The following is a 15,576-nucleotide window of genomic DNA, read 5'->3' as shown; positions in this document are numbered from 1 at the left end:
TGACCCCTGACGTTTCCTTTTATTTTCATTCCAGTCCCTTGAGAATTTTGAAAATTAAAAATTTGATTCTCTCATTTTTCAGAGAATTTTGTGAAAAACAAAAACGAAAACGAAAACTTACTACTGAACAAGTTTTCCTTGAGAAATGAAAAACAAGAAAATTTTCGAAATTTTTTCGAAAATTCTCCACTACTGAACAGGCCCCTAGTTTTTTGCCTTTAAAAGCAAAGGAAAAGAGTGTATTGCCACAAATTACACTGCCTCGCACAGTCACATCTATGGCTCTCTGTTTCGGAGATCTATCATCCTCTACAAAGGCTAGTCGATCTCTCTCACTCTCTCAATTTATACAACTTGTAACTAATGACTTTGTCTATATCATTTATTTATTTTCTATGTTTGTACTTGCAGGGCACACTAATCTAATCTTGCACCCCCGATATGATTAGATGAGCATGAATTTATTGAAGCAGCAGCATGCTCAGGACCTAAAAAGAAACACTAACCTCTCCCTCTTCACCTAAAGAAGACTCAAACTCGCCACCTACCTTCTCCCTGCTAAGTCGTCATCCTCCTGCCTGCTTAGTCGTCACCCGTCGCTAATGACATCCTTGATTCTTTTATTCTCAAAGGGTTTGAAGATATACATGATTCTACCCATGATCCTTCTTTTTAGGGTTTGCTCAAAGTTAGTTTGCTAATTTGAGATTCTCCATGCTTGTTTGCTAACTCTAACTATCAAACTTCGAAATCGAGTACAAGTTTAGGATCGTAGGACGAAAGATAAACACTGATATTGATTAGTTTGCTATTCTTAACGGACAACTATAATCACAAAATAAGCCTACAGTTTTGTTATTTGTCGAGACAAGCAGATAGAAATTTAGGAGCTTCACTAGCTTATTGATCTAAATAAAGAAACCGCGCACGCCAAAGTTATATTATGGACATTGTTGGTGCAAACTGCTTGTGAAGCGAAACCGTATTACCAGATACAGTTTGCACAGTGCTGCAATAGTTTGTGTAAGTTGGTTATTTTCGTCAAAACCATTATACAGAAGATTTGTTTCCTTCTTACAGTACAAGTCACGTGTGGAAACTAGTAATTTGAAGAATCCTTATTGTGATATGATTTGATATGGTCAAAGATCAGATTTGATTTGATTTAAATAGGAGTTTCCTATTATATGGAGGAGACTTATTCGGAAAGGAAAGTATTACTGTGATCCTATTTGATTTGAACAAGAATCTAATTTGATATGATTGAAGATCAGATTTGATTTGGTGGATTCACTATTGTGAGAAGGAATCTTAATCAAATCCTGAGCAAAAGGAAAGTATATCAGTAAAAGGATTCTAAAGGGAAACAATCTCTATTCTGATAGGGATTTGATTTCTGTTTTGTGGAAGGTGATTTCCGATTTGATTCTGCATTGATGAAGAAGATTCCGAACTGATTAAGGAGTCTTATTCATAACGGGTTTGATTTCAAGTATAAAAGGAAGATGAAGACTTCAACCTTTACACCTTCATACCTTTACACCTTCACAAGAGTGATTAAAGAGAGCACTTATTCAACTAGTTGGAGTTGCTGTGGAAGTGCATTGTTTAGGGTCCTTGCAATCTGAAAGAGGGTTGTAAGAAGTCCTTACGAGGCAATCGACACTTGTATATCTGAAAGATGGTTGCGAGAAGTCCATACCCGTTTGGTGTGGCAACTGGCGCCTGTGATCAGTGAGGTCATTACAGGAAAGTCCTTACCCGTTTGGTAAGGCAACTGTGTAAGTCCTAGTCCGTTTTGATTAGGTTGTGTAAGGTAGAACGATTAGCACACTTAGTGAAATAGGAAGTTGATTATTAATTTGCGAATTGTAATATGTATAACTGTCCTATTGTTGCAAGAATAGTGGAGTGTCGTTTACCACTGGGCGAGGCCCCGCAGAGTAGGGAAATCGAACTGCGTGAACATATACTGTGTTATTTACTTACTGTACTGTTTTATTATACTGTGTTAACTTGGCACTGTTAGCACAGTCGCACTAATCTGTCAAATTAGGTCAAAATACACCGTCAGACATGAATCTGTTTGGTCGTAGCTGATGTTCATTTACGTATTTTTTTTTAAGCACGAGTTACACAATGCAACTCATTTAAGCATAGACTTAAAGATCAACTCTCTCCTTTGTTGTCTCTAATAAATAAATTGAGTTGAGTAGAAACTTCACTCCTGTGGAAGGAGAGAATCTTCTCATCTGCCACCTACGAATGCGACACGCGGCAATAACTCAAAAAAAATTTAGACACGCCTAAAAAAAAAATAAGGATCTTTTTTGATATTTTAAAAATCTCTAAAGACTTTATATGACACTTGAAGCAAAATTAATCTTTAACAATTAAGCTGATGCTCTTTTATCAAAAAAAAATCAAAAAATAAGCCGATGTTTTTTAGGTTCCTTTGTTCGGAACTTTCAGTGATTGGCGTCATATTGTAGTTTCCTGTCTATTTTTTTCTTTCACAATTGATTTAGTTTTTTTTTTTAAATCTAATAAACGAAGTCATTGTCTTTTGCTTATTCAATATGGTCAAAAGCAACATGTCTTTTGGTTATATGACTTGAGTCTAAAGTAAAAGAATACATCTTGAACAAAATACTAATCTTAACTAATAAAATTGTTAAATATAAATATGATCTGCATTTAAATGTGATCCTTTAGCCGAAGAAAGGTAATGACAAGACTATACACAAAAAGATAATCCAATTCTATTCCTATCTAAAAAACTTTCGATTATAGCTAAAGCAAAAGAAGCTTCATCAACAAAACCAAAATGATCTTATGCAAAAAGAACTAATCTTATAAGTATGAAATAAAACTAAAGTGATCTTATACAAAAAAACTAAGACATCAAACACTGATGTTTTTAAAATTTGATTAAAATTATTGCAACAATCCAAAAGACCAAAATTCAAATAAATTAGTCATTTATATCATCATTCTCTAAGTCAATGATATCATCATCTTCCAAGTCATCGGCATCATCACCTTCCAAATTTTGGCCTAAATTGATGAAGTCATTGGCATCATCACCTTCAAAATTCTGGTCTAAGTTGATGAAATTGGGAGTTGATGTTGTCTAAAACAATATAAAAATTTATAAAATATTATAGCATAAATATTCTTCTAAACATTTTAATCATTCATTACCTTTTCCATCAATTGGCTAAAATAATCCGATCGTCATATAGGTGTAGAAACATTGTTACTCTGTTGAAAATTTGTACGACCAAACGAAAGATCTTAAGGTACGTCTGAAGTTGAAACATGCTGCAAGATATAAAATTATAAGAAAAGTTAGATTATCATAGAAATAATTAACCCTATGAGAATGAGAAAAAACTATAATATTAATTTAACAAACCTATTTTGTTTTTTTGTTGATTTAGATTTCTTTCTCTTTCTCTCGAGTGGATCTTTTATCCTAGCTCTTGGACGTCCAACAGTAGGTTTCGTTTTGATTTCACGTACGACAGGTCCCGAATATTCTTTGTGAGTCACAGGTTGTGAAGTATTCTGAATGCCACTTGTTTTCTTCATCTCTTGCAAGTCTTTCATCAATTGAGTCAAAGTACGATGAACATGAGCACAAAACATTTCATCTTCTGTTGTAATAGTTGTAACCTCGCAAAACTCGCAACTTAAAGCGGAATAACGCTTTCCAGTAGATTCTTGAGGACTTCTATTAGTGTAAATTCCAGGGTAATCAGTATCAATGCCATCCTTGGCATCCTTAGTCCATTTCTTCATAATGTGAGAGGACGAAATTTGTCTTATGCCTTTTTTGTCGAGAACTTTCAAAGCATGAGAACATAAAATTTCAACAAATTTGAATATCATACAACTACAGAGAACTGTCATTGTTGCCTTGTCAAATTCAACAAAGTGATCTTGAGTTTTATATTTACCTCTAACTTTGTATTGCTTCATGAAAAAACTCAGAAGAACCTATTTTCTCAACAGCACAATTCAATGAAACAAGATATTCTACTTCAATTTTTTTAAAAAACTTCTGTTATATACACTCATGCGGCACATCTTAACATATCAACATCAAGTTCTAAATAATGAACTGATTGCAACATTTCAAAATCTACTTTCACTTCCTTAGATCGCCTATCAACCAACATACGTGAATAATGTCCAAAAAAAGTCAAGAGATCATGTTTTGGCTTCAAATAATCTTTTAGAACATGATTCATCGATTCACTACGTTGAGTACTTTTCATGTCACCTGTGAACATATATCTTCCGTATACCATGGCCCATTTTTTTTAATTTGAATATGTCTTCCAATCAAGTATTATCAACTAAAGAATATTTTTCTAACATATTCTTTCATGTTGTTAACCACTCATCTTCATCTTCATATCCATAAATACAAGCATTAAAACCAGAAGTAAAGTTCTTGTACCTATGAAATACATGACTCAATTTTTTTGCAGCATTTTGATAAATATGCCAGATGCACAAGCGATGATGAGTTTCAGAAAATATTTGTACAATTTCATTTGCCATGGCTGCAAAATGATCAATAAGAATTATTTGTGGATGCTTTCCCGACATTGCCATAAGAAAAATTTCAAAGAGCCATTTGAAAGACTCTGTAATCTCATCAGATAATAATGTCGCGCCAAAAAATAATTAATTTGCTTGTGATGATTAATTCCCATAAATAGAGCTAAAGACCAACCATAATCATTCGTCCTATAACTATGGTTCATCATGTATGTATTTCATTCATTACTTATGTAGACCGGACGATTTTGGTCCCGATTAAATCTGATAAGATAATATGAACATAATCGAGATTTTTGAGGGAGACAAATTAATATATTTTGTATCTAAGGACAATGTCTATTTATATGGCATAACAAACTTGCTAGCTCCTTGAATCTTATGTATACAACATGAATTATTTTTTAATTTGTTTTAATTGTAAGTTTTATCGTCGTATCGAAATTCGACATATGATTTTTTATTGGCGAATTGAAATTCGACGTAAAAATTTTCTTTTCCTATTTATCGTTTTAAATTCTTAATCAAATTATGACACATAATAATTTATCCAACTTACTCATCAAATTCTTTATTCTTAATCAAAATCTCATTTTTTTTCCTTCTTTTTTCTTAATTAAAAACAATCAAATATATAAATAGACCATATGCTATTCTAAAATTTTATTCTATAATTAGATTTTATAAGTAAACCATGCAATTACACGGAACCCTTACTAGTGATTAGTAAATAAGAAAGTTCTGAACATAGTATGAGCTTACAATATCCGAAAACACAACTTCACCCTTACTTAATTGAACTTATTGGATTATACTTATTTGACCATTATGGAAGTATTCTGCTATTCACATTGCAAACTTTCAACATCTTCTCTTTGAACCGTAGAAAAGTATTTTCCCATAAAGCTGCTTCAGAAACTCAAATCTGGCTCTAGTCAGTAGCCAAGGCTTTAGTAAAGATATCAACAACCTGTAAATTATTCCCACAATAAAACATAAGTTGTATCTCCTTTTTGTACAACAAGCTGTCTTATATAGAAATACTTAATGTGCATACGCTTTGTCTTTTGGTGATGATAAATAGCAGGTTTTGAATCGCTAAATAATGATCACTCTATCCTTCAACTCAGTGAGAATCTTCTTAATACTCATTGCTTATTTACAGCATGATTCATACGGCTATCGAGCATACACTCGTAAAATTCTTTCAAAAGTTTTTTTTTTCTTTTTTTTTTTTTAAATAACTTACAAAAATCTTTTATAAGGTTCTCTACATTGACAGTTTAGGAATTTTGTGACGTGAAAAAAAAAATGGAAAAGTAGAGCTGATTTCTTTTATTGGTTTTGAATTACCTAATGAAGATAGTCCTCCCCACTAGAGTTGGTAATGGAGCGGATCGGATATTCCCTTAATTTTTTTATCCGATTCGATTCGAAAAGAAATCCGGACATTATAATTCGATCCGCAGATATTCACAACTAGTATCCGAATTCGATCTCCACAGAAAAAATAAAAATCCGCTCCGATCCGAATTTCAAAAAATTTAATTTAATCAATATAAAATGTCAAATGTACACAAATATTTTTATATTTTAAGACTTTTTTTAATTATTTTTTACTTTATTTTAATTAAATTGACTGAAAATTAGACTTTATTTAATGAATTATGTGTATTGTGCTTTTGATTTATTGATAAGTAATAAAATTAATGATATTATATTTATATTTATGTCAATATAATAATATATCGGATTAGATCGGATTTTTCGGACAATAATTTTCTATATCCGTATCCGATCCGATCTGCATACTTTTTGATCCGAATCCGATCCGCAACGGATCAGATTTTTTATCCAATCTGCCGTATCGTATCGGATCGGATCAAATCGAAAATCCGCGGATCGGATCTAAATTGCCAACCCTACTCCCCACATCCATGAATGATCGACTATATAGCCACTTTGTGAACATGTCTTGTTTAGGTAGAGCTGTTTTCAGGCAAGGGTTTTTCTCATATTTATTTGGTGTCATCAATCAACAAATGAGAACAGTCAAATTCAAATAAACTAAGCTACCTCACTACTGAAATGGGCCATAAATTATAAGGACTTATATATTAGTATTAGTCTACATATTAAAAAAAAGAAAAAAACTAGTCCAGATAGCATACAGTATAAATCTAACATCATGTAATGGATCATTTCTCATAACTATGCTTTTCCACAATCATGCATGGTCTCAACATCTCTAGAAATGCATTTCCAACAGCTGCCTGAGAAATACAAATCTGCCTCAAGCTAAATAATAAACGTTCTAGTGGAGATTTGTAGCGGTATGCGTTTTGTTCGCCGATGGTGGACTAGATTTTCAGTTAAAACTATGCAGGTTTAGAGTCGTTGACTCGTTGTAGATGGCAATTGTCCTGAACTCCATATATTCAAGAATGCTCCTTCTCCTGGGAAACGTGGATGATTATGAGATGAAAGAAATCAAGATCCTGCAAGTTTGTCTGTGAAGGATGAAGCTGAACACTGGAAAAAGGTCAAGGACTCTGCAAGAAAAGTCAGGGACGCTGCTGTAAATTTAGAAACTCGCGTCACCGGGAATGCAATTAACTTTCTGTCGGATGGTGAACGATTTGGCGGACCTTCGGACCTATGCCAGTCGACTCAGGGAATCATGCTAGTCAACGACATAATCGGTAATTGCTCTACAATTCTCTCAGTTGAAAAGCCCCAATTCGAGTTAGGGTTTTAGGTATAGTGTTTCTGGGTTTTAGTTTTCGCCAATAATAAATTAGGGTTAAATCGTTTTTTCGTTATAGTTGATCAAAACAATCGATTCAAAGCTCTAGATTCATTATAATAGACGCTGCGAATTGAATGGTTAAGTCAATTTCATCGATTAAGTAGTAATGAATAAAATGTTTGCTCAAGTTGTCGATTGTTCATCATGACTGTCGTGATTTGGGGATTTCTACTGCAAGTTATTTTTGGCTGGGATTTTGATTCAGAAAGCACACATTGGTGTTTGTGAAGATGTTTTATGCAAACTTTGTGATGAAAGAGCTCAGAAATGATCATGGTACTCAAAGTAGCTTTTAGCTTAGTTTCTATATTTTAAATCCCAGTCTCAGTTTTAGTCAATCAAATGAAGAAGTTTGAGTTGAAAAAGTTCAGTAGTAATGTAGTAAAAGTTTATGCCTTGGTACTTTATCATTTGGGAGTCTGAATCAAAAGTCAAGTGCAAAAGTCAATTATGAGCATTTGTGTTGTGATTTCTGCAAAATTCAAGTTTAGTTGCAGCAGCAGTAAAGTCATCATCTCAGCTTTTTACAGTTGAACTTGAAAATTAAAATGGATCCTGATCAAGTGAAGAGCAAGCAAAAGTCGGTCGTTTTGAGCATTTTGATATTTTGAGTTGAAGTGGTCCCAAAAGTGCTTTTTTCTTGCTTTTCATTTTCCTACCTGTAATTTGTTTTTCCAGCAATGTAAATCAAAACTTTATGACGTCTAAAGTTGATAGAGATCAATATGTAAGATCTCTTTCCTTCCTTATTTGGTTTATGAGGTTTAGTGTTAATAAAAAATCAGATTCAAGTATCTCCATTAAAGTTCATCATCTTTGTTTTTTTTGTTTCAAAAGCCTTTAATTTTTGGTTGCATTGATAATTTTGAGAGAAGGTTTAGAACTAAACTGAGACTTAAACTAGTATTTAGGATCCAAACACCTTAGATTCTAACGATTAGCCTCAGATTAGATTCAAATTTCAGCACAAATATGATATCATTCACTCGATTACAAGTTTTTTGTTCTGTTTCATTTAGTATTGTTCTATTTATCTATTTTAGGTCCATTGATCTTTTACTTCACCGGCATTGCGAGTACTTGGTCGACCAACAGTGATATCCAGATCCTCAGATTATTTTACTGGGATCTGTGAAGGAAACAGGAGGAGATGGCGTTAGTAGCTGCTAATATAGGTAAGGATAGTGTTAGAATAGAGAAATTTAAGGGGAAAATTTTGATATGTGGTCTGTGATTGCTAGGGATCATTTAGATACTTCAGGGTGTCTTAGCATAGTAGAGAATGGTATTTTTGAGCCGCTTGTTGGTGTAGAGGCAATTGAAACTCAGAGGAAAAGAAGACATGATGATTTAGATAAAGATAAGAAGACACATATTTGGTTAAGGAGTATGGTAGATTTGAGTGTATTGAGGAAAGTAGTTGGGTGCAAGGCTGCTAAAGATATTTGAGACACTCTCAAAGTAGAATATGAGGGGACTGTATTATCAAGAAGGATAAAAGCTAAGAGGGCCGAGAATAGGTTTTATGACTTTAAAATGCGAGAAGAGAAGACTGTTAATGGTACTAGGACTAGATTGATGGAGATTTTACAGGAAATGAAGTTCTACAATGTTAAGTATGATGAAGAAAGTCTGATAGATAGGTCAATAGAGATCCTGATTTGGTGAACTTAGAAGAGTTTTTCAATGCATTAGAGATTCATAAGAATAGGTATGGAGATAAGGAGGAGAAAGAAGAAGCTACAGCTTTTAAAAGTGAAAGATTCAGACACTCACAGATTCCACCAATTACCATTCCAACAAATGAATTCCAACTGAATCAAGAAGCCAATCCTAAAAGTTCTCAGCAAATGAACCAAGCTCAACAAATTCAATCACAGCCTGCTACAAGTCAAATTCTGCAACAACAAATGCCACAGAACCATCAAATCTACCAGAATCAACCTTATCAATTTAATAAGCCGACCAGAATCAATCTTACTAGCCAAGTTACCAAAGACCACCAACTCAGCTTTATCAGAACCAGTTTTATCAATAGAATCAAACATGAAGGCCTAGAAGATCTAGAGAAAGAGGATTCAACAATTTTCAAAGCCAAAGACCACAGAATTGGAGAAACTTTCCAGAATGTAGGCATTGCAAGAAAAATAATCACTCTGAAGCAAATTGCTTTTGGCATGAAATGGCCATTTATAGTTACTGTGGAAAAAAGGGCCACGCTGAAATAGTCTGTTACAACAGGTGGTGTGATGATCAACAAAATCCTCAAAGTAGACAATATGGAAGATTGCCTCAAGTTCATCCACTGCAAAGATAAGCTCAACAGTTTCAACATCCAAACTAAAATGAAAATTTCACACCACTTGGACAACAACAACAATTTGCAACAACTTCATACCAAGCAAACTATGCTATGGGACCTCCAGCACCTCAGATTCAACCATAGCAAGCTCCAATGAATCAGTTGAACTATTCTGCACCTCAAAACATTGATGGATATTCACAAGTATCTCAAATAGCCTATCACCAAACCTGTCCAAGCCTAACTAGCCCTTCAACTAATCCTGGAACTCCTTCAAACCAACCAAACACCTCAAACATTCTAAACCAAGATGTTGGAACTTCTCAAACAGGTCAGACAAGTGAAAATCATGTTGAAGAAAGTACATTTGTGGTAGAAAGCTGTTTTGTGGAAAAAGTTGAAGAGAAAAGGAATACATGGATCATAGATAGTGTCTGCTCCAATCACATGACAATGAAGGAAGAAGCATTTGTGGAGAAAAACTCAAATGTTGGTGATGCAGTCATGTTTGGAAATGGAGAAATGGTGCATGTAGAAGGAAAAGGAACTGTAGAGCTAGAAATAAAATCTGGTTAGTCCATTTTGTAAGATGTTTACTACATTCCTGAGTTAGATCAAAACCTAATTAGTGTAGGACAGTAACTTAAGAAAAAGTATGTTGTATACTTTGAAGATGGAGAGTGTTTGATCTTTAACTCAGAAAGGGAATTAGTTCACAGAATTTCACAGACAAATAGAATGTTCAAAATCATAATGGAAGATGTAGAAGGAGCATTCTATAGCATTATTATAGAAACAACACAGTTGTGGCATGGAAGATTTGGACATACAGGATTGGACAATATACATGCAATGTAGAGAAATGAAGTTGTACAAGGCATTCTAAAGTCGTGTGCAAAGATGAAAGGTGTCTGTGAGGCTTCTGTAAAGGGAAAGAGCCAGAAAGCTTCATTTCCACAGAGCTATTGGAGATCAACACAGAAATTGCAGCTAGTACACACTGATATTTATGGTCCCATTGAAATGCCATCTATTGCAGGCAATAGGTATCATCTAGAATTTATTGATGATTTCCCCAAATATTCCTCGATATATTTCATAAAAACAAAGGACCAAGCGTTTGGAATGTTCAAAAGGTAGAGAGCACAGACTGAAGTAGAAGCTAGATGTAAATTGATATGCCTTAGAAGTGATAGAGGTGGAGAATATACTTCAAATGAGATCAAAGCATACTGTGAAAAGGAGTGTATTTTCCAGCAATTAACTGTACCTTATTAAATAGAACAAAATGGAGTTTCAAAAAGAAAGAAGTGTGGTAGAAATGGGAAAAATATTGATGTTTGATATGCATGTTTCAAGAAAATTTTGGCCCGAAGCCTGCAACACAACTGCTTATCTGTAGAACAGACTACAAACTGAGGCCTTAAAGGGTAAAACACCTTTTGAGGTGATGTTTGGAGAGAAACTAAAGGTTCATCACTTGAAGATGTTTGGTTGCATAGCTTGTGTACACATTCCTGAACAGAGAAGGAAGAAAATGTCAGAGAAAATAATGAAAGGGATTATGATGGGATATAGCTCTGGATAGACTAAGAGTTACAGGATTTGAGAGCCAGTAAAAGATAATCATAGTCACTATGAGTGCTAAATTTGATGAAAATACTGAATTTGAATGGATCGAACCAACAGTGAGTGAGCTAGGGAGAGTTCTATATGAGATACTAATGCAACCACCACTTATAGATGAGATACTAAGTGAAAACTCATCAGATGATGAGGGATCACCAGTATTTCCTAATCAGTTTGTCCATTTTGATGCAGGTACACCACAATCAACTCTAGGAGGAGTTAACAATACTCAAACACCTTTGTTAACTTCCCCTGTGACTAAAGGAGACAGCAACAACATAGAAAAGAAAATTCTTGAATCATCAAATTCAGGAGGAGAGCCGCTCAACAACGATGAAAGTCCACAAAATCCTAGAACTCAAGAAACAGATATTGACACCACAACTCCAGAAGACATGTAGCCGAGAAAAAAGAAGAGCTTAAAGTCAATTTATGAGAAGGCACAACTAGTTGCAGATCCAGGACATCCTGGAATTCATATGCATTGCAAAAAACTTTCCTGATGAAAAAATGGAAGAAATTATGACTGTAAGCACTGAACCTAGGACCTACAAGCAAGCAGAAAAGCATCCAAAATGGCAGCAAGCTATGATGGAGGAATGGAATGAAATTGTGGACAATAGAACTTGGATCTTAGTAGTCAAGCCATCTAAGAACACAAAGGTGATAGATACAAAGTGGGTGTATATGACTAAACTAAATGTAGATGGAAGTGTTAGTAGATACAAAGCAAGATTAGTAGTGAGGGGATATAAGCAAGATTATGGAGTTGACTATGAAAAAACATATGCTCCAGTTGCAAGATTGGACACATTCAGGATGTTATTGGCTTTGGTAGCAAGTAATAGTTGGAAAGTATATCAGATGGATGTGAAGAGTGTAATCCTCAATGGAGTCTTGAAGGAAGAAGTTTATTTAAAATAGCTAGATGGCTTTGTAAAATAGGGAGAGGAACACAAGGTGTATAGGCTTATCAAGGCACTATATCCCAGAGCTTGGTATTCTAATATAAATACTTACCTGATGTAAAATAGATTCACAAGGAGTCAGAGTGAAGCCACACTTTATGTCAAGTGTCAAGGAGGAGCAAAACTCATTTGCTCTTTTTATGTTGATGATCTACTGATAATTGAGACAAGTTCAAAACTTGTGGAAGATTTCAAGGGATTGATGGATTTTGAGTTTCAAATGGCAGATTTGGGCAAAATGAAGTACTTTCTTGGATTGGAGATAGAGCAAAGTGACACTGGAATCTTCATACATCAGAACAAAATATGTAGACGACATGCTAAAGAAATTCCAGATGGAAGACTGCAATGGAATCTCTACAACTATGAAGAATCAACTGAAAATGGAGCCAACAAAGCCAAGTGATGAATTTAATACAACTTTGTGTAGAAGCATGATAGGTTCTCTAATGTACTTGTGTGCTTTTAGGCCAGATTTGGCTTATCCTGTGAATATGATGGCCTGCTTCAATTCAAATCCTTCAAAGCAACATGCAGTTTACTTGAAAAGAATCCTGAGATATGTGAAGCACAACATTAATCTAGGAATTTAGTATGAAAGAGATGTAAGAGTAGAAGTGGATATTACAGCAGCTTTGGAAGTAGGATTTTCACTTGAAGATCAAAGAATCAAAATATCATTGCGTAATCCAGAGCTGAAGCAGAATATGTGGCTTTGAACATGGCTGCAAAACAAGCTGAATAGCTCAAAAAAGTCTTGTTGGACATTGGTGAATTGAAGAACGACTGCATTACAATCTATTGTGACTCATCTTTTGCTATATCAATGGCAGAGAATCTAAGTGACCATTTGAGGACCAAACACATAAAGGTAAAGTTTCATTTTGCGAGGGAGCTGGTAGAAGGAGGAGTTGTCAAGATTGTGTTTTATAGAACACAATTTCATATTGCAGATATCTTCATCAAACCACTTCAGAAATGGAGGTTTGATTTCTTGGAAAAGATGATAGGAATGCAGGTCCCACTCAATAAAGGAGGAGCTATTTGAGTGGTTTGTTTCATGGAACCTGCATTTCAGGACACGATTGAAGGCTCGATATGCTCCAATGTAAATAAAGCTAAGAAGAAAAAAGCTTATAAAAAACTTGCAGTTGAAGAAATCCAAATCTCACGTGGATAAAGCAATCAAAATCGACATCAATGCATTTATCAAATCTCTTCTAGGAAGCTTGGATGATTCTGAGATGAAAGAAATCAAGACTGGATAGACTGGAAATGATTCAGGAAAGATTGGAGAAGACCCTGCTAGTTTGTCTATGAAGGATGAAATTGAACACTGAAAAAAGGTCAAGGACTTTGGTGCTTCTGCAAGAAAAGTCAGGGACGCTGTTGTAATTTTTGAAACTCACGTCACCGGAAATGCAATTAACTTTCTGCCGGACGGTGGACGATTTTGCGGATCACCGGACCTATGCCAGTCGACTCAGGGAATCATGCCGGTCAACGACATAATCGGTAATTGCTCTACAATTCTCTCAGTTGAAAAGCCCCAATTCGAGTTAGGGTTTTAGGTATAGTGTTTCTGGGTTTTAGTTTTCGCCAAGAATAAATTAGGGTTAAGTCGTTCTTTCGTTATAGTTGATCAAAACAATCAATTCAAAACTCTAGATTCACTATAATAGATGCTACAAATCGAATGGTTAAGTCAATTTGATCGATTAAGTAGTAATGAATAAAATGTATGCTCAAGTTGTCGATTGTTCATCATGACTGCTGTGATTTGGGGATTTCTACTGCAAGTTGTTTTTGGTTGGGATTTTGATTTAGAAAGCACACATTAGTATTTGTGAAGATGTTTGTATGCAAACTTTGTGATGAAAGAGCTCAAAAATGATCATGGTACTCAAAGTAGCTGTTTTAGCTTAATTTCTGCATTTTCAATCCAAGTTTCAGTTTTAATCAATCAAAGAAGTTTGAGTTGGAAAAGTTCGGTAGTAGTGTAATCAGTTTGAGTTGGAAAAGTTTAGTAGTTTCTGGATTGGTACTTTATCATTTGGGAGCCTGAATCAAAAGTCAAGTGCAAAAGTCAATTATGAGCATTTGTGTTGTGATTTCTGCAATTTAAGTTTAGTTACAGCAGCAGTAAAGTCATCATCTCGATTGTTTACAATTTAACTTGAAGATTAAAATGGATCCATATGAGGTGAAGAGCAAGCGAAATTCGGTCGTTTTGAGCATTTTGATATTTTGAGTAGAAGTGGTTCTAAAAATACTTTTTTCTTACTTTTCATTTTCCTACCTGTAATTTATTTTTCCAGCATTGTGAATCAAAATTTTATGACGTCTAGGGTTGATAGAGATCAGTATATAAGATCTCTTTCCTTCCTTATTCGGTTTATGAGATTTAGTGTTAATGAAAAATCAGATTCAAATATTTTCATTAAAGTTCATCATCTTTGTTTCTTTGTTTTAAAAGCCTTTAATTTTATGTTGCATTAGTAATTTTGAGAGAAGTTTTAGAACTAAATCGAAACTTAAACTAGTATTTAGGATCCAAATATCTTAGATTTCAACGATTAGCCTCATATTAGATTCAAATTTCAGCATAAATATGATTATCATTCACTCGATTACAAATTTTTTGTTCTATTTCATGTCGTATTGTTCTATTTATCTGTTTTAGATCCACTAATTTTATATTTTACCGGCGTTGAGAGTACTTGATCGACCAACAGTTCATAGACGAAAGAAGAATTATATATTTTATGAACTTATTTATCATGTACAATGAATAAAATGAATCAAGTTTGTCTCGATTGAATCTTATTTACACTACTAGAATGTAATTTTATACCAAGGACAGAAATTTCCACCATTTCGCTAGAAATCCGCTGGAAAGACGATTTTCAGCGGTTTACCATCGATTTACCAACGAAAATAGATGGCCGCTTAAACGCTTGCTGGAAAATTATACTAGGGAATTTTCCAGCGATATTACCAGCGATATTTTTCGAGCAGCGAAATTTCCCGCGAAACTTTCGCCACGATAATAAGTAAATTATACCAGGACTTTTCTAGCGACATTACCAGCAATATTGTCAAGCAGAGACATTTGCAGCGAAACTTTCGCCACGATAATAAGTAAATTATACCAGGGACTTTTCCAGCGATATTGTCAAGCAGCGACTTTTGCAGCGAAACTTTCGTCACCATAATAAGTAAATTATACCAACGACTTTGGCAGCGATATTACCAGCGATAATATCGAGCAGCGACTTTTGCAGCGGAACTTTCGC

The 15,576-nt window shown here is 34.4% G+C and overlaps 1 protein-coding gene and 1 pseudogene across 1 annotated transcript; one reads left to right on the top strand and one right to left on the bottom strand.

The window, feature by feature from the left end:
• Positions 1-2,974: 2,974 nt before the first annotated feature.
• On the bottom strand, positions 2,975-4,727 carry LOC139880968 (protein FAR1-RELATED SEQUENCE 5-like; annotated as a pseudogene).
• Positions 4,728-11,822: 7,095 nt separating this feature from the next.
• LOC139880967 (uncharacterized mitochondrial protein AtMg00820-like) lies at positions 11,823-12,236 on the top strand. The gene has a single exon (XM_071865519.1). The coding sequence runs from the start codon at positions 11,823-11,825 to the stop codon at positions 12,234-12,236; it is 414 nt and encodes a 137-aa protein (XP_071721620.1).
• The last annotated feature ends 3,340 nt before the right edge of the window (positions 12,237-15,576 follow it).

This window comes from Rutidosis leptorrhynchoides, unplaced genomic scaffold, assembly GCF_046630445.1.
Source record: "Rutidosis leptorrhynchoides isolate AG116_Rl617_1_P2 unplaced genomic scaffold, CSIRO_AGI_Rlap_v1 contig10, whole genome shotgun sequence".
Lineage (NCBI taxonomy): Eukaryota > Viridiplantae > Streptophyta > Magnoliopsida > Asterales > Asteraceae > Rutidosis > Rutidosis leptorrhynchoides.
The sequence above is the reverse complement of the archived record's forward strand: the minus strand, read 5'-3'. Positions and strand labels throughout refer to the sequence as shown.

Excerpts from the sequence above, each read along its gene's own strand:
- LOC139880967 (XM_071865519.1), top strand. The coding sequence starts at position 11,823 with ATGGAAGAAATTATGACTGTAAGCACTGAACCTAGGACCTACAAGCAA.